The 23,816-nt window shown below is 40.8% G+C and overlaps 1 protein-coding gene and 1 long non-coding RNA gene across 2 annotated transcripts in view; one reads left to right on the top strand and one right to left on the bottom strand.

Moving 5' to 3' along the window:
• PIK3CA (phosphatidylinositol-4,5-bisphosphate 3-kinase catalytic subunit alpha) overlaps positions 1–13,522 on the bottom strand; it is a 32,914-nt gene extending 19,392 nt beyond the window's left edge. Inside the window, exons 1-7 of the mRNA XM_083868505.1 lie at positions 12,981–13,522; positions 12,534–12,615; positions 5,988–6,402; positions 4,285–4,494; positions 3,401–3,651; positions 1,333–1,578; positions 442–527 (exon numbers count right to left, since the gene is read on the bottom strand). Coding sequence (XP_083724631.1) covers positions 442–527; positions 1,333–1,578; positions 3,401–3,651; positions 4,285–4,494; positions 5,988–6,339 — 1,145 coding nt within the window. The 5' untranslated portion in view covers positions 6,340–6,402; positions 12,534–12,615; positions 12,981–13,522. The remainder of the gene's footprint in view (positions 1–441; positions 528–1,332; positions 1,579–3,400; positions 3,652–4,284; positions 4,495–5,987; positions 6,403–12,533; positions 12,616–12,980) is intronic.
• Positions 6,301–22,422, top strand: LOC310913251. Its single transcript, XR_014590786.1, has 4 exons — positions 6,301–6,394; positions 15,171–15,326; positions 15,639–15,766; positions 16,176–22,422. It is a non-coding gene; the product is annotated as an uncharacterized lncRNA (long non-coding RNA).
• Positions 22,423–23,816: the final 1,394 nt, after the last annotated feature.

Here is a 23,816-nt window from a genome sequence, read left to right as displayed (position 1 = left end):
TGCAAGCAAAGAATTACTTCTGCACACATCTAATCTTAGCAGGTGCTGAAATTTCACACCTCTTCATTAGTCAAAGTTATGAGAACAGGTGGCTAAAAGATTATCCTTAATGTTTATATATATTCATATAAAACTTTGTTTTGCACTTGTAAGTTTATGTGATTTATTTTTTCCAGGTAATATTGATGGTTTGTCAAACATTCTGAAAATATATTCTATACTATACTACTATGTACAAGACAAAATGCTTGTGTTTGAATTAAACTAATGCTATTTTTATATATAGTGTTATGTAAAATATATTTTTGCAAAACTTAAGGTAAAGGATTTCATGCCAGGAGTTCTACCTGAGTAATGCCTAAGCTGAGCCTTTACTCCTTCAGTGCTATCATTTATGATGCCCTGAAAGTCAGGCTCTTTGCAGTCAGGTATTCATCTTACCTGGGATTAGAACAAGGTACCCTCTGAGTATTCACATTGTCACACAAAGGTTCCCCTCCATGGTAGATACCTGTCCTAACATAGATCTGAAAACAACATCCATATTAGTCTTTGAAATGTTACTATAAACAACTCTTTTCATTGCAGTCAACATGTACCATGATTACAACACATTATCCTTTCATTTTCAGCAAATGAAAAAAAAAACTAAAACTGAAAACTAAACAGCCCCACCACTCCTCAAATTAATTCATGCTCTATTGTGTGTGAAGCACAATTTATGAGCATATCCTTCTAGAGAAAGTGTTTTGGTTTTTCTCCTCATTAATTGCAAAACTAGTTCCTAAAAATACAGTAGCAAACTTGAAATGAACACTAAAAAAAACCCTCTGGAATTTATTCTCAATTCTTCCTGTGCCAAGGCATTGTGAAAGGAATTCCAAGGAAAGAGAGGCACGGTTGTAGATGTCTTCAGTGGAATTGAACCCTACACCTGCCTTTTGCTCCCTTATCACCACACCTTTATTTCCATAAACAAAGAGCATTCCCTCATCAAAAGCGCTCTTAGTTACTGTAATATTTCTTAAACATAATTACTTAGAAGACTGATAACATTTTTCTCTCCATTTCATACTCTGCTGAAGTTGCTAAGCAAACAGAGCCCTGCTCCTACCAGGCAGAATATTTAGCTAATTACCACAACTCACACTTTTTAAGCAGCATAGAAAAGTTTCAAGATGCTAAAACACAGGTGAATACACATGAATTAAATACTCCAATGTAAGTTAAAGAGTGGTATTTTTTTCCAACGTGTTAAATAACAATTATTTTCCAGTGTCAAAACAGAACACTCAGGAGGGAGCTGCCGAGAAGCCACAGGTGATGCCATACCTTGTCTATGTCCCTGATGTTCACATTTACATAGGTTGCACAGAGGATCCTTATTCTGAGAGCACTGTTTATGGTCCAGAGGGATTTGGTGGTGGCCTCCCCGTTCATGTAGGGCGTGGCTGTGGAGATTCTCCTGGAGTAGGAGGGCATGGTGAAGGTGTCCAGGGGCAGCTGCGTGTACAGGCTCTCCTTGGCCATCAGCATCAGGTTGGGCATGCGGCCAAGCATGATACAGCTCCTGATGTACTGCAAGGAAACAAACAAAACATGGACCCTGTATTTTCTGAGACTGAAAATTGCCAGCTCTTCCCAAGAGAAACTTTTCAACAGTTTTCTTTTTCCCAAAACAACCTTGTGTGAACAATACTCCTTTCCCATAACAACAGGTGTTGTTTATTATTTCTGTTACTTAGGCAATGGGAGAGGTGTCAGTCCTATGGACCTATAATGTGCCCTTTAGTGCAGCATGTTATAAAAAGGCTGAATGAATTGTAAATAAAACCTTCTGATTTCTATTGCCTTCTGACTGGAGTCAAGCATCTTTAATTCGTGTCCTATTGCCACACCAAAATGTTGTGTCTTTTCAAAGTCTACACTCTTGGTAATGGAAACCTAAAGATACTTGGATAGAAAAGTGAAAGAGCTTATCATGCACACCCTGTACAGTGACAGCAGGTACAGCACCCAGCAGTTTGAACATGTTGCTGGGTAGGGTCACACAGCCACACTTCCTGGTTTTGAGGTGTGAACATCTCCAGCAATGGAAGGTTGAACTGGAGAGAAAGATGGGAGCTGAAAAAAACATCAGCTGGGCTTCTCGTAGAGCTCCTTAGCCCTGGCACAGTGCAGCACAAAGGAGATGGATTTGAGTTGTTCCTGGAAGCATTTGAGCTGTTTTGGAACAGCAAGGGCTGTACCAACCTGCAGTGCAGCACAGGTGACTGATAGTGCCAGTCCCAGGCAGGGAGCACAAGGCAAGCAGCAGACAGGCTCATCTTTGGTTCAGTTGTGCTCATCACCCCACGCTCAGCCCTGATCCTGACACACTGCACCTGTCCATTCAGGTCTGAGTGCTGGGAGCAGTTAGTCTGGCAACACCACCACAAAACACAGTGTGTTAGGACAGGTCCAGCCTGGAGTTAATGAGCAAGTTCTGCTGAGGCACAGCAAAGGCAGACCAGATGCGTCTGAAGAATCCACGCTAGATCAAATAGGTCTGCTGTTTGATCTTCAGATGACTCTGCAAAATTATTCATGTATGCCTGCACTTGTTCCCCAGCTCCCAGAGTACAGAGATACTTTTCCCATTATTCAGGATCCCCCACCCCTCCTTCTCTCCTCCACTGCTCTGAAGATCAGATTGTCAACCATTTTAGCCGAAGGAATGGGAGCAGTTTATTACAACAATACATTCCTCCAAGAGGAAGCAGCAGCAGCCTGTCAGGAAGTCTACAGGGTAATGCTGCTGTCTGCTCCAGAGAGGCTGCTCAGATGCTCTTCTGTCCCATGTTGTGTCTCACATTCCCAGCACTCACAAACCCAGGCAGTGAAGGACAGACAGACACAAGAAAGGCTCAGCAAATTATTTCTGCAGTGCTGGAAGTCTACATTTTTTATCTCATTAAAGTAATGATAAAGCTGTAACAGGAAAACAGTTTTCTCTTTTACCACCCCTTCAGGACAGGATTTACAGTAGCAATGGTTGTTAATGTATAATCTGATCAAATTTCCTGTTTTATTACATCAGCACCATTCAAATATAGCTCATCTCTTGCCATTAAAAATCTAGGATAATTCTGAAAGTACCTACCTTTGATTTAGCACTAACATTAGAGGGAAACATTCAAAGAAGAAAAATTACATGAGTAATATAAATTCTAGCTCAAACCACCTTTCCTCCCCCCTCTCCCTTCTGAAGCACATACATTAGCCAATTTGTGCACACACTATCACTTCCTATGTTTTTGATTAAGTTAATGAAAAAGCCAGATCTAATACTAATAATTTTTCTCCCCACAAATTTGGATTATTTTGGTGTAGTTCAAAAGAAATCCTTTATGTTACTCACCTTATACTGGCTCAGTGGACACTTTTCTAGCAAGTACTCATCACAGCCACAGACTTTTAAAATGTATTTGCCCTGGTACTCCAAGACACAAAGCTTCAGTTGTTCAGATGACAGCAACATACTTCGAGTTTTCTTTCTAATTGCTTCAGCAATAACTTGCTCAGGCACACAGTCATGATTGATTTTTAGGGTGTATTTCTGCTTATCATTGTTTGGTGAGACTATTACCCAAATCACCACTATAATTTGCCCTGGAATAAATGCAAAATAATGTCAAGCCTATCATTTTCAATGCAGTTTCCAAACAAAATGCACAAACCCAAAATAACCCCCAAACCAAACAACTCCCATGTCTCCTCAACACAGAGATTTGCTTTTAGTATTAAAAGAAGATGTAAACAAGATTCATTGCCCAAACTGAGAGAGTTTATAATTTCTGCAAGGAACTGAATGTATTAAAGTTATTTTTGACTGTGGTGGAAATTCAAACTTTTAGCCCTGAGGTTAATAATATTTTTATTAACTGAATACTACTATTTTGGCCTTCAAATAAAACAGCAGTAACTCTTTCATATTTGAGGACTGCAAGGTAACTCAGTGAATCAGCATCATTTAATCCCAGATATCTGAATGCCACAGAAAACTGCAAAGCCAACAAGCGTTCCCACCCACCAAAAAATTCACCTCTATTTACTGAGTTATATTTCAAGATTCGGTTAGAACAGCACAGTTTTAAATAATCGTTTTGAATGCAGAGTTCATCAAGAAAATTAATCTGAATAACTTAAAATAATTGCTGGAGTGTACTAAATACAGCACATAAAACAGTGATCTAAGTCAACACAGAAAACATATTCTGCTTCTGCTGTAAATATTGCCCTTACCTTTGTCTAGTTTGTTGTAGATGTGTTTGGGGAGTTCAGCTGAGGACTCTACATTTGGGGGATAGACATACAGTGCTCTGCTGTGTGGGGCGTTGGCATCTCGCAGATCCACGGCCTCTTTACAGACATTAAGAATGTTCCTTCTGAAGTCTTGGACTTCTGGATCCTTGACCATGTCAAACTCACAGACAGGCATGCCAATAGCAAAACCTACAGCATTGGAGCAGCAGGAGGATATAATTGTAACTGACAAGTAGAGCTAAAAATTTCTTCAGTCACAAAAAAGGCAACTTAAAACACAGCCTAAAATATGTGCCAGATTCTACATGCATACGTAATTGTTTTATATCATTCATGAACTACATAGTTCTAAAGTGCACTCAGCAGACACAGAAAAGGTTAGAAAACAGGTGTACATTCCCTGAAGATCGTGGAAGCCTTAAATCACTGCTCTCACAGCCAACATGCAACCTGGAGGAAAAGGACCAGGACTCAACTTCCTTTAAAATCAGCACAGAGTTTCCTAAGGGGACCAGAAGAGCTGTGAAATCTGATTTTTTCTCAAACTCTGGCAGGATTATTGGTAGCTATTAAGACCATAATAAACTTTGCTTTCAACTGAATGACAGCTATTAATTCTTTTAATGACCTACATTATTTAAGAACTGCAATGAGCACTCCAAGAGACACTGAATTTGAGCTCTTTGACACATATTCATATAGTAACAGTGCCTTTCTTTCAGGTGCTCAGTCTCAGATGAAATTCCATTTACTTTAATGAGATTACTTTGATAAATCATCATTTATGCATGAGTGTTCAAATGGAAACTTTCAATTGTCGTGTTGCATGGTTACCTAACCACTACTTTCCCCAAGTTCTGAACATGTTGTGCTTTACAAAACAGAAGTAATTTACTTATTATGCATTCGTCACAATTAAATCATTTAACAATTAGTAGTACCTCAGAACAAGTATTTCCAGTTGACAAGTCTCTGCCACTGCAGTACACATTTGTTAGCAATGAAACAGGAGTGGGTATGTTTGTACTCTCTCAATTTGATACTTAACCAAGATGTTGGAACAAATGCCAGACTCCCTGTGCTTCCTCAATGGATCATGGTAAACCATAAGCTGCTCTAGAGATGATTCAAAACAGCACAGTTTGTCTCACCTTTGCATCTCCAACTTCAGGTGTTTTTTTCCCTCCTCTCCCTATGCTCTTTTGTCAGAGGGGGAAGAGGAAAGGTGAAAAAAATCTAATTTCTGAAATCTGACTTTCTAAGCAAGCTAGAGCAGTATTAAAATGTCTGTCCACAAATGTGATTTGTAGTTAAACCTAGAAATTACAATCGTGTAAACTTAAAAATAAATTCCCAAACAATATGACAGGTGTTGCTCTGTAATAAGATGAAATCATGCAAATAAAAGATGAGCAAAGATACCCTCTAACCCACAGGCAATTACAAATACATTTTAAAAAGCCAAGGTGAATGAAACAGACCAGAAAAAAGAAGTTTAACTCACTGACTATAAATATTGGATTTACTATGATCAGTATCTTTGGACATTTGATGCAACAACTGGCAGTTATGAAACATGATGGATACAGGTGACAAACACGGCCCATTTCAATTCTTTGTATTTTGAAGAGGATAATCAGTTAAACAGATTACATTAAAAAAAAAAAAAAAGATAATCTCACCTATTTCTCTATTAAGAATCTTTTCTTCTCTGTTACCTACTGGTTCAATAACTTTCAGGAAAGGCTGAAACAGTCGCAGGTCACAAAGTCTCCGCGTTTCATCGAAAAACTCTTCTCTCTCTGCTTCTTGTGTAACACTTACAAAAATGTAAGAAGATTCATCTTGAAGGAGCTGATAGAGAGGGTACTTCCTTGCTTCTTTAAAGAGTTCATGTTTAATAGTCAGTAAGGTGGCCTCACGGAGGCATTCTAGAGTCACTATCATTCCATTTGGGAGGAGACACTCCACCAGGATCCTGGGGGGCATCAAGTGGATGCCCCATAATTCACCGGACGACGGCCGCGGAGGCATTTTTAACTCTTGGGGTAACTTTGTACTTCAAGCTTTTCAAGCAGTGATTCGTATCGTGTAAACCTGAGTGAAGATCAGAAAGTTAAATGTCAAAATTTTAAATACAAACATCACCAAGGATTTCAGATAAAATGGTTCAAACGCTGCTTGTAATTGTAGATGAATATTCAGGGCTGTATTTTGCATTCATAAAAAAGGCTTGATAAAAATAAGCCTAAGAAGTTGTATTGGAATCTAAATATCTACTCAAACAAAACAGTTAATAGAACACACTAGCTTGGAAAAAAAGCCAATATACATACAGCCTTAAGAATAGACGATATTTTTTATCTGAACTTCTAATTCATTAATAGAACTTAAATAGCAGGGGGATGAAAATGTCTAATACTCAAATTATTATAGAAATTTTTAAGCAAAACTCAAGCCAAGTTCTCCACAGTTTTAATTCAGAAAGTGAAGCATTTATTATAATTTGGATGATACACACCATCAGCTCTTTTAAGTTTAGCTAAACCAATGCTTCCCCATTTAAGTATTTTTTTTCTCATCTCAAATCTCTAAAGTATTCAAACAACACTTACGTAATTGTTATAAACACTTATTAAAAGCTCTAAACTTGATTTTAAGAATCCATGTACACAGAAGACTTGGCCATAGCTGTTTCAGATCAGTATAAGCTACTTACTCCAACAACAAACCCTTTTTTCCATGAATGAGACAGAAGAATTGAGCCCCACTAACACTTTGTAGTTGGGCTTGTTTAATTTAGCGCCAATGCCCTGCTCCAGTTCCCTTTGGCAGCTGCAGGAATGTCCCTGCCAAGCCAGAGGAAAGGAGGGGAACACGTGTGACTCTCTATCTGTGCTGCTCAGGCCATCTCAGAGCAGAGGAAATGAGCATGAGAAAGAGAGAAAATGAGAAAGGGACAGAGTATGAGAAAACCAGAATCTGGACAGAGCAGAGATGTTTTATAGCCCAGTGGGTGAGGGGAGATGCCAAAAGGAGAGCAGAACTACCAAGCAGGCACACAGTGATACTCCAATAAACACTCTTAATCCCTATTTTTAATTTCCTTAACCAGAGGCAATATTTGTGTATTTGCAAAAGAAATCCAGTGTATTTGCAGAAGAAATCCAGTTTGTTCAGAATGTTTTCACATATAAACTGTTGGCATCCTGCAACAAGACTGAAGAACACTTCAAGGTACAAAACATTTTGTTTTCTTTACTGGAATCCTGATACTTTCACAAAGTATCCTGAATTTTTCTGCAATGAAACAAAGTTGCTTATTTGTGCATTCATTACTCTTTAACTTTGGAGAGATCCATCACAGAATCATAGAATGGGGGCCTAAAGACCATCTCATTCCAACTCCCCTGCCATGGGCAGGGACACCTTCCACTATCCCAGGTTGCTCCAAGCTCCATCCAGCCTGGCCCTGGACACTTCCAGGGATGGGGCAGCCACAGCTTCTCTGGGCTGTGCCAGGGCCTCACCTCCCTCACAGTCAAGAATTTCTTCCTAACATCTACCTAGCCTAAATTTACCCTCTTTCAGTTTGCATCCATTCCTCCTTGTCCTACCACTGCAGTCACAAACCCTCCTAGGACTGCCCCTGTTATCTCAGTTTTCTTAACAACAGAAAGGAAGGGAAACCCACAAGCCAACAGCTTCACCTCTCTTCTGTTGGATCAACTTCCTGAAAGCTCTCACTGTGGAAAACCAATGGTTGCAATGCTCAGCAAATTTTAAAAATATGTATTTATTAAAAAAAAATACATTTCTGTATATATTAATTAAATTATGTACATATAAAATTAATATATAACATTTTATATATAATTTTTTTAAAAAAGTGATCGTTCTTGCTGCAATAGCATTTCTTTTCTAAAAAGTTTTCTTCCAAGTACATCCAGTACCTGCTCTTGCCACACTTCAGTTCTTAAAAAGAAACATTAGAATGAAAATGATGTTTTCCCAAATCCACTGCTTCCTAAGCAACTCTGAGCAGCAATAGGGTTGTCTTTTTTAATCCCTCCTTTGTAGTTGTAGTTTAGGCTTTTAAAAATATCCATGAAAGTACTGAAGTGCCACTGCAGATTTAGAAAAATGCTTTTCCACTACCACCTCATGCATATTTAGAAACGCTTTGCAACTGACTTCTTTTTAAGAAAGAGCTTAAAGAAGCTGTTTTATTTCCCTCATCATTGTAATAGCCTCAGTGAGCGGATGCTGAAATGGAAAGCTCCCAGCACACACAGTGTATTTACAGAGACAAACTTGGGAAGCTTACCAATTACAAAACATTACCAGTGAACCCAAATAACACCATTCAGAGTAACTTGGAGGGTTCCAAACCACTGATAACGATCCTCAGCTCACAGATAAAACCAAACACACACAAGTTAAATGGCATCTTTTTGATCAGGCGATGCACGAAGGAGGTTCCCTCTCCATATCACTGAATCACATGCCTATTTACATTTCTTAACTGCAAACACAGGCAGAAACACATCACTGTTATGGCACAAAGCAGCACAAAGCCCCCAAACAAACAAGGATATGCAGTCATATGAGCTCTCCTGTCCACACACACAATGATAGTACAGATGGACGGCAACCAAACTGAATATTCACAACACAGACTGAGTTTATACCAGCAGCCTTTTAATTCCAGTTCCACCGTCCTGCTGAGGCTCTTCTGAACCATAAGAGCCCATTTTCACCCTGCCCAAGGTGTTGTGTTCTCACCCCTCACCCTGCTGGCACTGGGGCTCCCTGAGCCAACTGGGTGGAAGAGGCAGAAAACAACTCACTTTCCCCTTCTTTTGCTGCCTCCTGTTGCTGTAGCTCCTTCCTGAGATCCCCATGGAGCCAGCCTAATGCAGGTCTGCACTGGGGGCTGCCTGACTGCAGCAGTGCTGGGCAAGAGCAGCTGCAGGGATGGTGCCTCCTTCCACTGCAAGTCCTCCTCCCTCCTAACCAGCATCAAAGAAACAGAGCCAGGAGTGGGGGACACACATACATCAAAAATTTAAATCCTTTTAGCCAAGCAACTCTTCAAAATAAACATTACCCTTGGCTTCCTTAAAGAATTCAAAGCTTAAATGACAACTCAATACCTTTTCTTTAAAAACTTGCAAACGGTCCAAAATGTGACATCCCAAAATCTACAATTTTTGGGGCCACTGTACCAAGACAGCAGGTTTTGTTTCAAGCCTGGATACAGGCGTGTGCTGGAACGGTGCAGGCAGTGACTCTGTGTGCACATTCATTTCACTTGCACATGTAAGCACGCCTCCAGGGTTTGGATTTGGAAAGCAAGAATGTAAACAGAAACAGTTTTGAAGTATAGCTGGCAGCTTGTGTTTCTGTGTACACTTTCAAATCTGGAAGGCTGCCTGGAATAAATAGAATCAATTATGTTCTTCGACAGTAAAAGGACTGTAATTTTAAGGGAATTCTAGAGAGATGTTATTCAAATCAAACTAAGGGGACATGCAAACACTTCAAATGAACACTTCATCACACCTGCAATCCGTGACCTTCCTAAAGGACCTTAAACATTTTTCCCCCTGCCAAAAGCTTTGGGACATCTGGACTAGTGCAAAACAATCTCTAGTTTTGAGATTCCATTCAAAAAGGATAAACATACATGAGGGAAGACAGCAGGAAGATAAACATATCCTCCATAATACAGATTCCTACTATGCTTCCAGACATATTAGCATATGAATGCTAATTTCTATAACCTATTTTCTTATAGGATAGAAATCAGCTATCATCTGATACAGATGAAATAGTTCCTTAGTAAGAACATGACATTCCAAGTTTAGAAAATTTGGTCTCAGTAAACCATGACAGTTTTATCACCCCAAGATGAAGACACTCTGCAGGTCAGGGGGGGCAATTTAGGGGAAAAAAATTGTTCACTTTAGCAGACATAGTTTGGCCTGTCTGTCATCAGCACAAGTACCTACAGGTACTCTTGAGGCTCTGCAAATTCTTCCCTCTCTAAACCAACAGCTAGCAGGAAATGCAGTGAGCACAGAAGGAAGCAAGAAGTGCACTGTGCTGTAATAGTGTACTGAAGTATAAAGTATGGGATGCTTATGCAAAGAGGTACACACATCCCAGTGACTGAGCACTGAATAATCTGCACTGCTGTACACATCAGCCACTGTTTCAAAACCCATTCAAAAGGACAGACTAAACACTCGATACAATTTTATCAGCCCACGTTTGAAATTGAATGACTCATTCAGCAAACTGCTACAATTTAATTGAAGTCCATTAGTTTTTCCAGTCACAAGACAAATCCCATTACACTGTTTTTACAGACAGGATGCAGCAATGTTTTATAACATTTTGTGGGATCTTTGGTATCAGAGAGCTGCCCATTAGGATTTGTGTCTGGATTTGATTTCTTTTCCAGGTAGAAGTTTCCTTTAGACTCCTAGCATTGCCATCTATTCATTTAACAATCCAACAATTTATGATCCTGATCTACTGTGCACTCATGTGTAGGTTAAATGATTTCCCTGATTCTCTATCACACTGACAGATGTATCAATTACAGGTATGACCCCAAATAAGCTTTTATAAACTACTGTGGAATCCCCAAAACAGAAGCTGTGAGTTTGTGCAAATAAAAGAGTTCCTGGAACAAGAACAACACTTTTCAGAATGCGAGGGACATTTCAGCCTTTCTAAATGCCAAAATGTTTTATTCTCACCATCAGACAGATCAGACAGTCTAAAACATGAAAAGAACTGGGCAGAGTTGTTTGTCTAATTTTGCTGCTGTCCAAACGTGCTGTGTGGTGACAGTAAGACTACCCCAGACTAGGTATTTTCAGTACTGTCCTTTTGTTCTTCCTGTTTGCCAAGTTGGCACTCTTCCAGAATCCAGGAAATCGAGTACAAAGATGTCTGAAACTGTCCTCCATGAAAACACTGTCATACACAGATTTCACTGGGAAAAATACTGCTTTGCTCAGAATAGAAAACAGCAGACTGTTGCATTGCAGGCGTGTCTGATTTCATACGTATTGCTTTCGTCCTTATTTCCCAGAAAATGAGCAGATACCCGGAACTCCTTATCTGATCACAAACAGCAGCCCCAAGGGAAGCAAACAGGAGGATTCAACACTGTCAAAAACATCTTAACATTCAGTTTCCTTCAGAAACAGGCAAGTATTTCCAAACGCTACCAATTTTATTTGAAGTTACCCATTTCTTCCACCCTTCAAAAACAATGCTGAGCACATTTGCCTTATTCTAGACAAAGCTAAAGCCCTTTAAAATTATTGGCAACATCTATAGAATAACTGTACTGCTGAAATACAAGATTGTTCTTTCCTGTGAATGCAAAACTTCACTAGAAATTAGTGAAAAGCAGTTTCACTTTAGTTAGGTATGAGAGTATGGGGTGGCTACATTTCAGAGTTGTTCTCTTTAAAGTTATCTTACATCCAGATTTATTTTTTCAGAATACAATATTCTCCTAGTGACTTTCAGACACTATGAATAAAATTAATGGTGAGGTCATCCTGAAAAAAGAACTCACAACAAAGTATTTCCCAAGAGGAACTATGTGTGTTATGTTGCTGCAGGATCAAACAGCTGAAACAAATCCAAGATGATCAGTTTAAAAAGATTTACTATTGCTGGAGTATTTTTTCCTCTCCAAGTAAACCGAAAGACCTTTGTGAATTCTTATTCTGAAATCCCCTTGCTCGCCCTCCCCCATCCATGCAGGCACAATGTTTATCGCTTCCCTCACTGTCTGGGAGCCATGAAAACAGGATCACGAGAAAGGAGCATTTTCAAGTTGTTGGTGACCTCCAGAGCTCCCACTACGACTGTGCCTTCTCCCTAGGGATCCCATGACATACCAAAGGCAGAGTATCTGTCCTAGAACATTTTCTTCCAGCTAAAGGAAGAACTTTTTCTCTTTGTTAGACAAAGAAAAGCCTGGAATTAAATTTTCCTTTTTAGTCCAAAATCATTCAGTAATTCCATCTCTAGCTCCACCTCAAAGGACAGGATTTTGTTATTTATTGAGGACTAGTAGTCATAAAGCACAACAAAGAATTAGAAAAGCAACATATCATCTATTTACACTTCACATATCTGCTTACTCACTATTTCAACAATTAGCTTGGCTTGCTGTGTAGCAGGATGAGAATTACCTTTTCACCTGGCTCTGTGCTGTTCCTCCACAGTAGGCTGGGAGCTCTGAAGGTCAGTGAGCAGCACCCAAATTCTTTCAAGCTGTTTAAATCAAAAGCTTTAAGGTTTGGCAACAAAATCAGAGCAACATGCCATTTTGTACCCATAGAAATAAGGTTTTCTTCTGATTACATATTTTTGTTTAATACTCCCCTTCATATGGCTGACAAACATTGTTTTATGTGAACATCAAGGAGAACACGAAGCCAAAGCACACCACAAAACCTTACTCTGCTCCTTGCTGCAAATATTAATGGTTTCAGTGTCAGCTTTCACATGCAGTTCTGCTTTTAGAAATTAGTGCCAGATGATGTAAACAAAAGCTTGCTCTAGAATGTAACTAATGAAACCAGGTTTGAAAAGGAACAAATGCTAGTTATATAACTAAAAAAAAAAAAAAATTCCACCTTAAATAATGCTGTTTACTTTTCTTCCCATGTTTCTTCCCATCCTCCCACCTTCCTGGGGTATTTGGAATGCAGACAGTAAACAGGATCTTTAAAAACAGGAAGTGCTGGCACACAGACAAGGAACCAGAGCAGAGTTAATCCAGGTGTTCTGCGCTCCAGTCTGGTCTGAATCCCCACCCAACATGAGCAGCTGTGTAGCTGATCTCTAACTCAGATCCAGGACTTTTCCCAGTGCTGACCTCCCCAGATTTATCACCTTGGCTTTTAGAAGTAACTGCTGCAGCATGACGAACCTCCAGTTGCACTGAAGGAAGAGGAAAGATTTCCTCTCCCAGCTGTCCCTACCCAGAAAGGCAGGGAAAGAACTGCAGTGAAACTCCAGAGGCACTGCAGACCTCACACAGCAACACATTTGCCTCTCTAACACAAGCAACAGTGTCAAGAGGGTTCAAATATTAATTTGCATTCATCTTTACCCAGAATAGTCACCCTGTGTGCCCTTTCTTTACTGAGAAGCAGCTGAAAAAGACATCAGGCTCAGACTGACTTACAGTATCTTGTTTACTTCCCGTGTAACATTTCTTAGGATGCAGTCTGGCAGCAACTTTAAATTGAGATTAAGTCTTTCTGCTGTACTAAGTTACTCCAGACTCTGAAAGCAACCAATGTGTAAAACCAGAAAAAGCTTTTGGAGTGGCCCTGGATAACATTATTCTTGCCATCTTCACAGATTTTTAATAGTAAGCTTAGAACAGTGAACTGGAAACAGAAGTTTCAGTTCTCTAATCTAAATATAAATTAGCTTTCCATTTATGTTATCTTTACAGACTTCTGTAGCCAAATAGTACTTAACAGGAGCATGAGTTTAGTCTGCATGGACTTACTGAATTCAGTTAACAGAAATCATTATCTTTTATTTACTGGCAAACAGAGGATACCATGCAACTTCATTTTGTTAGGGGATTTGTAAGGAACCACATGCCTCAGCAAAAGCCATGGAAGTAGGTTGTTTTATTTTTCTCTTTGTTTAAACTCCTCAACTGAAAAACTAAAACAATGCTTTCTCCACTGAGCTACTCCTTAGCTCCCTTTTCAAAACCATTTGTTGAGCGAAGGAAGTTGGTAGCAGAGTTAACACAAAGGCACAGCCACTGTAATGAAAAAACTCAATTCTGCAGCTAAATACACTTGTCCTATAAACAGCTGGAACTCACGCAGTTCTTAGCAGGTTATCCTATACAAAGACACAGGGAATAAAATAGCAGCAATCAAATCCAGCTCTGTGCAAACCCTGCCCTGTGGAAGCTGTTGTCTTCATGAGCTACAATCACAACAGGAAAATACCACAGCTTTTCAAGGGTCAGTCAGAAATGAAGTCCTACTCCCTATCACTTGCTTGTGATACAGTCAATGGTGATTAACTAAATATTTATTTAGCAGTAGACGATAACCCCGCTGAGAGGTAAACAGCAACAGTTTTCGATAAAATATTTTCAACAGACCAAGACTGTCCTGCCTACCCCCCACACCAAGTGGGGATAATATTCATCTGCAAAGAATTTGGCACCACTAATAGCTCCCATCAGGCTTCATCTCCCTAAAGGTCACAGATCACATTGGTGTATTGCACCTAAGCACACAGGAAAACTGTGCCTTCTATGTGAAACAACACTGCAAGATTAAATTCCCCTTTTGCAAACTTATCTGACCGCTTCATGAAAGTTAAAAAGAAAAAAAAGTTTCTCTGAAACCTCAGGGAGTGTTTATTCTTCTTGTAGCTGTTGACCCTGGTTGAACAGCACTTTTCCCTGCTTTTTACAGGTTGGATACCACAATCCTGATGCTCAAGACATCAATGCATTTGCATTTGTGTTCAACAACAGCAAACAAACATTTTTCTCTGTGCTTGTGTGTGTCAGCACACAAGCTGCATGTGGAGCTGCCTGCTCCAGGCTGAAGCACAAAACCAGCTCTGGTAAACTGGGACATGGTTCCTCAGTGTCCTTAATCAAATGCTTATCATTCCTGTACATGACTGTTAGAAGCATCTGTTAAGATTTGATGTTAAAGTTTCCTGTACTAATTAGGCTGCAAACGAGACCCAATGCCTGTTCAACAATTTCAACATTATTCTGCTGCATTAAGTTTATAAAGGAAAGAGGAGGGAGAGAGAGTACAAGCAGAGAGTCACCACCATGGATCCTGCGGTGTCCTGTTGGTCCTCCAGTGCCCTGGGCTGCTTCGCAGGGGTGGTTGGATCCCACAGGCTTCACTCCCAGTTTCAAACCATCCCCATTAGCATGAGAAGCTTGAATGGTTTTTGGTTCCTCATTAGCATGAGAGGTGAGAGTGGGTGTGGTCTCAACACTGCACATGATCAGGTCTTACTTTGGTGGTCATTAAGGGTCTGCCCTACGTGTCATACAAGGCACACATCCCCCAAAGTGTCCTCCTTGTGACCCCACTCCTTGGCTTGTGCAGCTACACCCCACAATGGAGCATTGCTGTGAAAAACATTGCCTTTGGTCAGAACTGAAACTCTCCATTTTTGTGGCTCATGCAGAGGCAGCTCCGGTGTTTCCGCAACAAGTTTCACCACTGGGCAAGTGTTTAAGGCAGATGCTGCAAGTGTTATTATTACCCCTTTCCTTACAGCATCTGCTTTGCAAACCATGTTGTGCAACACAAGCACGGCAAGCATGGGGCTACTGAGACAGGAAGCTGTGTGCTGTGCATCCCTCTTCTCTACTTCGAGCTGTAACCCAGACTGTTTCTCTAACAAGGTCAGTGTATCAGCAATTTGCGGTTGATGCATCAGAAAGAAATGGAGAGTGTTTGTCTAAATAGATAATGTTTATAGGGAACATGAACTTCCAAAGAAGTGACATAAACTCATAGGTATTTAAGCACTGATAGTCAGTCACATCTCTGCAGTAATTTAAGGATTTCCCAGCTTCCCAGTTTAGAAAGTCACTTTCATACCCAGATTAAATGGTTTGAGACTAAGGTACATGCAGCCTACTACTACAACCACACTTCTGTAAGGAGGATATATTAAATTGAAAGGCTTTTATTTAAAAAAAGATACTGGTAATAATCAGTCGCTGCTATTGAGAAGATTTTACACATTTGCACTAACAAGGAAGTATTTTTAAATGGTTCTTTGGAAACATTTCATTAATGTTTTTATAGGTGTGTATATTCAAAAAGACTGAAATCAGTTCTCAGCCTGGTGAAGTTTAACTGTGGATTGGAAGAGAAGACCACAAAAGCTCAAGTGTTTCGGATTTAATTTCCATCCATTAAAAAACACCAATTAGGGAAGCGTATCTATCTTGCAAAGCATCTTTTTGTTGTCTAAATAAATAACCTGCTCACATACCAGGACAACGAGAGAGTGGAATCTATAATCATGGTTACACTTCTCACATCAGCCTGAAGCTGTTTGTGATACTGTACTATCTGCTGATGTACAATGAAAAGCCTGGAAAAGAGGTGATGAAAGAAGACTTGAAGAGCTGGATTACAATGCACTTTGACAACATATTTAAAAAGAGTTTCCAGAGTCAGGAATAGGTTTTGCTATCCTTTTCTTCATGTATAAACTCTGTCGTTTTATTGCCCGTTGGCTTCTGTTTTCATCTTTATCTCTTGGTGGGAGTTTTTGCCATCGCTCTCGAACCGAAAAAACATTCCAAGCTGGAGCTATCTGAGATCAAGGCAGTGCTGCTGAGCAGGGATAACAACATCAGTGCTTTATCCTCCATTTCAGAGCAACTTGAAGAGGAAGGCGAGTTATTAGAATTTTAGATGTTCAATCTTGGTTGAACATGAGTAAAAGAGTTAATCCCTACCTCCTCAAATAAAATATTAAAATCAATTTAAACCCTTTCTTTTAACTAGCAATCTCTTATCCAAAACTCCATGTAACTATATAAGTTTATCCTCTCCAATTACAGCATTGCAATTTCATATACTACCATTTTACACTAAAATACAAATGCAATTTATCACAAATCAGTCTTTGTAAAAAACTTGCTAGGCTGGCAGTGGAACTCACAGGCATTATACACCACAATCAAGACTATTCCAGATATCTGGTTGTTGCTTTAAAAATAGCTCTTACACACCAGAGGCTTTCTTGGGACAAGTGCTCTTTTACAGTACTTAACACCTTAAAATTGAAGATTTCAGAGGTGACAGCATGAAACTGCAAGAAGATAAAACACAATATATTTATCACTTCCCTCCCACCAGTGGAGACTGCCTTGATAGACTGGTAAGTGGAACTGGTTGTTCAACATCCACAAAGGCAGAAGAGCAATTTTCAGTGTTATTAGTATCACTTCCACTTTTATTATTAGTCACAGCATTTCCTGATTATTCTGTAAAGAGCTGGGAATATAAATAAAATAAATGAAGACCAAGTGGCATGCTTTAGCAGTTTAATGGCACGACAGGCATATTTTGGAGTGTTTGGAATGATAGTCTTGACTTCCCTTTTCCCAGAGGAAGTTAGCTCTATCTAGAAACTTCTTATGTTAGCACTATTAACTTCCACCTTTCAAACTGTGCCTGTAGTCAAGAGTTAAGCTAAGTGTTTTCCAGATTTAATGAAAAGTATCTTAATGGCACAAGCATTGAAGCTGGATCACAACACTCCTCCTCACAGAAAGGATATTTATTGAGTTATGTCAGAACTGAAACTGAATAGTTTGGGGGAAAACAATTCCTCTCCACTCTGCTTGCCTGGTAAACAAGCCTTTATCCCTCTGCTCAATTCTCCCTCTTTTGCAGTTATATTTTCAAGCATTCCATATTTAGTTTGCCAATGTCTTTGCAGAGATCAATCTCCTCACTTTTCCAGCAAGTCAGATGTCAAAGCCCCAAGGTACTGGAAATTTTGTTCTATTAGATTCAGATCACAGAAAAGGCATGTATTTCTACTTATGGCTGATTAGTCTCAGATGAAATGCTGAATCTTGAATATTTTCCTTTCAGCAATGTTCCAAGTTTCTTGCATTTTGAGGATGTTCAAGAATTTTTTCCTTTGTTGATTGCTCATAGCTAAGAGAAGGAATAAGGCTGCAACAGGGAGCAATTTTTTTTTATTCAACAATTTAGTGTCCTCTGCAAGGATCCACAGCTAAAGAGTTAACAGAGAAGGGCACTTTTCCAAGACAACAAATGTCCTTTCACCAGAAAATTCATGTTTTTGGAAGGAGCAGGACCCAATTTAACCGGAAGAGTTAAAAATCAAGAACAGTCTTGGAACATATTGGGCAAGAGTCATTCATCACCATTAACTGCTAGATTAAGTATTGGCAAAAGAATGACTAACGAGTATGAAAAAAAAAAAAAGAAAAACAGTGAAGTCTTAATGACAGATAAGTTTTTTTGACATGTTGTACAATCTAGGAGGCAATCATCCAGCTTTCTCTCTTCTGCTGGAGAGAAAATAACCCAAGGGACATTTACTCTACATTTCTTTGTCATAGAAAAGGGTCAGAATATACAGATTTATCACAATAAATGTGACTCAGCCGTCCCAAAATTTCAGGGAATTTACAGTCAGTCTTAGTCAATTCAGTAAGTCTCCTATGTTCAACAAATATACTTTGTGGTTCACAACCCTCAAAAGCTACATTTGCAAATGTCTCTTCAATCAGAAGGTGTAGGCAAAACTGCCAAGGTTTTTCTGCATAAAAATCCATGAAGATAAGTTAATTAAAACAAGTGTGTTAACGAGTAGACAAAAACCCCAAACAACAAACCCCAGTCTCTTTGGGATTTATCTAACCCTCTACTGGTGAAAAGCAACAGGGCATGAAACCAGAGATCACTGAACCTGAAGTTGCATGTTTGACTCAACTGTTTCTTCTTAAACTTGACTGAAGCAGCCACTTCTAATGTTGCAAGTCGAGCCAAAGCTCCACCAGTGCTCCATCATTTTACCTTGACAAAGGTCAGCTGCCTCTTAGAATTTCATTTTTACATTTCTGGAGCTCAGGTGTGTGAGTACAGTTTTCCACAGACAGACTATAACTATAACCATTCCTAGGGGGTTTACTTAGCAGACACAATTGACCAAGTGCTTTTATCCTCTGCTTTGCTGGCTTTAAGAACACTGAAAATAAAGAACAAGTGATGATGTCCACTGTCCCTCACATTTCTTCTTTGAAATACACAGGCGTCTTAGGCTGCCTTGCACAAAATCTGTGCCCAGAATTAACTAGAAAAATACTTTTCTAGAATTCAAGTGTAGATACATGCCACATAAAGCAATGTATGTGCTGCAAAATCATTAAGTATTGCTTAGACTGAGAAGTCAGATCAAGAATTACATAAACTTTACTCAGTCTGCTGCATTTCCATATGACTACAAGTTATCATACAGGATTTATAAAAATGCCTCTTTTTCTTCTTTAAACCAGTTTAATTCCCTCTACCCAGGCTTGATTTTGTGCTGGATTTTTTGCTTGTTTGCTTGATTGATGGATTGCACAGGTTTGTTTGTTTGGATTTTGTTAAAATTAATACTATACCAGTTTTGCAACAGCAAAAAACCCCAAACAACAACCCAGCAGTTAATACACAGAGTATTATTTCTGGTTCATTTAACACTTCATTAACTATTCAAAAATAGATCTGCAGAACAAATTCAGTTGGGAGGAACCTCTGGAGGTTATCTTGACCAACTTCGTAATCAAAACAAATCACACACATTTGTTGTCCAATTAAATATAGAGAGAAACAAATGTATTCTCTCCACTGCTCCCATTTGGATTAGGATACTACAAAGACAATTATAACAGAATTCTTTGCCATGACACATTCAACTTCAAGAGCAAAAGAAAATTCCCATCCAGTTTTAGCATAAATATTTTTGTGGCCACTTCTAGTCATAGCTAAAGACAGGCATCATCCCCTTGGAGCAGCTGGATGTCTGGCTTTTTAAAAGGATGAGACAAAACTCCCACAAGCAAGGAACGCAATGCACAAAAAGCTGCAAAACCCCCAAACCTTACCCCACATCTGTTCTCCAGTGAGCCAAAGTGCAAACTCTTATCCTTTCCCTCCAAGTGCTCCCCCTCCAACTTCATCACACACACTTAAAAAATGCAGATATGGCCCACTTTTTCTCAGTAGGGAGGATTTACTAGAGCTCACATATTTTTCAGTAATTACAAACCAGTAGGTAGTAAGACAAAACTTAGTTTTATAATGGTATTTAAAGACTAAACTAGAAATACGAGTTTTTAAGTATTATTTTTGTCTAGTTATAAATAACATGATAAATTTCTGCATCAGTAGTGAAGTTAAAAGAAAAGTATCTTAGCTCCTCCTCATCCAAACATAACATTGGGAACTAATGGATTATCATCCTGATTTCTTCTCCCCTCTAACAGGTAAACAAAACCAATAGCAACAATCTTCCATTTAGAACCAAGTGACATCTCCCAGGTGGTTCAGGGTATTCCTGACACCCAGAGAATCTGCACCAGAAATCTCCAAAATTTCATAGTGGTTTGACCTTTTATGTACAAAACACAAGAAAGCAGTTTTTGCAGACTGCATGTCAGCCTTAGGCTTGTTGTCTAATCATTTATAGATAGTTTTAACTCAGGAAGAAATTAAACTTATGATGACCATCAGTGTTGTTCCAAGTTGTATCACACACGAGCAGCCATTAAAAAGCACACCACACACACTAAAATCTGAGGATCTGTGGATCAGGAACTCCACTCCTTTTGCCACAACACCTTTTAAAGGTGTGCTTTTCTTCCAGTGACTGCAAACCTCTTGTGAGGTTACTTAGCTCGTTTTGTGAGATAGCATGAGGGCAAAGCATGAATTCCTTGCTGGCTGCAGAAATCCATATTCTAAAGCTTTGAGCGACTTTTAAAAAAAGAGTTATCTGGAAAAAAAGTATCCTCCATTTGCTCACAGAAAGCAGGAATAGCCTGATTATCAGAGAAACAGTTAACTAAGTATTGAACCACTTTACAACTTCCAATAAAGCACAATTGCTTTGTAAACAAATCAGCTACGCCCCCTTCTCCAAAGAATACTCCAGAAAGAAAGAAAGAAAAAAAGAAACAACCCAAAAAAAAAAACCCTCTCAGAGCCATCATTCTGACAGCAAATACAACAACAAACAGAATACATTTGTCATTGATACAGAATGACAATTTGGAGCAGCCAATTAAAACACTTTGGCGTGGATTTGTGGGCTGGGATTCTCCTGTCCTGAAAAAACACAAAACACTGTCTTCAGGTTGCTAAGAATGGCACCAAGTTAACACCTAGGAAATGCAGGGCATCTCAGCAGTTAAATTCCAACTGCAGCCCCGGAGCTGCTGCATTTATTGTCCTAATGAAAAAGTGGAATATTTCATGGATCCCATAGGAATTGTGTGGTTTCATAAATTCCTCTGTGGACATTGTGAGCTTGGTTGATGTGTGGTTTCTTTACATTGGCTAAAATATGCTTCTAAATAAGTAATAACTCTGACAGAAGTTTTCCAATGCTCTCCTTTGAGAATAAAGTTATTTATCATGAAGCTTTAAGTTCACATGGAGCTTTATTTTAGAACAGCTTATTCAGTCAGTTCCTCATAGCAGGCACACTATTAAATCCCATCACCCTGAGTGCTGGAATATTCCTAGGAACTAACAAAGTTTACACACAAGAAGTGGACTTTGATTATGACATTGCATTATAGAATTGCAGCATGGAAGCAACAAGTATGAGTACACCTCTATAAACTAACTGTGAGGTGCAAGAAACTAAAGAATGACTCAGATCATGATGGGATAGTTTCTGACTTTATCCAATGTGATAAATGTGAATGCCTGGGAGCAGGGATGTGAAGGTACAAACAACTAACACAACAGAATAGATTTTTTTTTCTATCAGGTTCTACAAAATCTAGACTCAGAACCCAATTTACCACTCCTTTATAAGTTTGCTGCAGAATTAAATCAAGAAAAGCATCATACTCTCTACTGTCTACTTTTAAAGTATATATACTTGCCTCCTGTTTGCTCTGAATAGAGTAACCTTTGTTCAATCAGATCTTTAGTCAAAAAGAAAAGAAATACAGATAAAAATTATAAAAGTTAGACACATATACACAACAGCTGCAGAAGGAATTGGCCCGACATCTTAATAACTTAAGGAATACTGAAAACAGCCACAAAACCCCCAAAGAAAAACAAGCGGGCAGATTGTGTTAGTTTGGCCAAAGTTTTGCTAATATAGAGCCTACCAGAAAACACACAAATACTAGTAAGAAACAGCAGTTTCACATCTAACATCAGCACAAACCGATCAGCACGAAATAGGAAAGGTTTCACAGGTAGCAGAGATCAGACACCGCCGGTGCCAGCCCAGCGCATCTGGAAACAGGAGCTTGTGCGGGGAGAGGATCCACAAAAACACACACACCCATCCATCGGGAGAGGCTCCGCATCACCCAGCCCCATCCCCAGCCGTGCCGGAGCACATCCACAGCGAACAGCTCCAGGGGTGGAGGCACCCACACTGCAAAACAACAACCCGCTATTCTTCCCCTCCCGGGTCCCGTCCCTGCGGGCAGCCCAAGGCGGGATGCGGCTCTCCCGGCCGGAGCGCGGCCCCTCAGCCCCTCAGCCCCGCGCTGCTGCCGCCGGAGCCCCCTCAGCTCCCCTCAGCGAGCGGCCCCTCAGCTCAGCCCAGCTCAGCCCAGCTCAGCCCAGCGAGCGGCCCCTCACTCCCCGCCGCGCCCGCCTCCCTCCCTCACTCACCCCCTCACTCACCCGGTGCCGCCGCGGCCTCCCCGGGCCGGCCGCGCCCTGGGCCGCCTCCCGCCGCCGCGGCCGCCCCGCTCGCCTCGCCTGGGCCGGTGCCTGTGCCCCGGGCGCGGGCGGCAGCGGCGCCGGCAGCCGCTCCCCGACAGCCGCCGCCTCCCGCACGGGAATAACAGGAAGGGAGCGGGGCTGACCCCGGATGGGGAAGGCACCGCCCGCCGGAACGGGAACCGCGGCGGGGGAAGGCGGCGCGGGGCTGAGGGGCCGGCGGGGAGCGGGGCCGGGGAACGGGCCGTGCTGGGGATTCACAGGCTCGTCCTGTCCCGCTTGTTGCCCCAAAATCACTGACACCCCCGTGCCCTGCACATCCCAGCGTGTCTGACCCAAGTCGTGATCCTTTTCCCACTTGGATCACCCGGTTTCTTTACAATCGGCTGTCGCTGTACGTGAGGCCGGTGTGTGGTTGGAAGAGCGGCCCGCCAAGCCAATGGCCGTGCAAATTAGAGGAGAACTAACATTGTAAATACGCACTCCCGAGTGGTGTGGGTTCGGGGTGTGGAATGAGAGCTGCAGTACCCTGGTGAGAGCCAACAAGATGCAACAAGTGAGGCTGGCACTGAGGCGGTGACAGGGAGGAGGGACGGGGATAACGCGGGTTATTAATTGTTTAGGGCGTTCTGGCAAATCGCTCTGTTGTCAAGGGATACTTATCATTTCAACAAGAGAGATGGCATAAGCGAGGTTTGGAGCCAGGTGCGAACACGGCGAGGGCGTTGGTGGATTCTCTTACTGGGAATAGTTCTCCAGGCCCCAGGGTTTAGCAGGGGACTGAATTCCCAGCCCTGGCCGGGCCGAGATGCTGCAGCAGGTGGGAGCAGCAGCCCTGCAGGGCCTGGCAGGACTCACCCAGCAAACACAGGGCAGAGCGGGCTCTGTGAGCCTTCCTGTGTTAAACTGCCCCTTTGCTGCTTCTGTTCCACATCGCCAAACCTCCTCATTCTGACCTGCAGCATCGCTCCCAAAGGGAGCCTGCAAGACACA

The sequence above is a fragment of the Zosterops lateralis genome, assembly GCF_965231275.1.
Source record: "Zosterops lateralis genome assembly, chromosome: 10".
Lineage (NCBI taxonomy): Eukaryota > Metazoa > Chordata > Aves > Passeriformes > Zosteropidae > Zosterops > Zosterops lateralis.
This window is presented reverse-complemented; position numbering and strand designations above follow the sequence as displayed.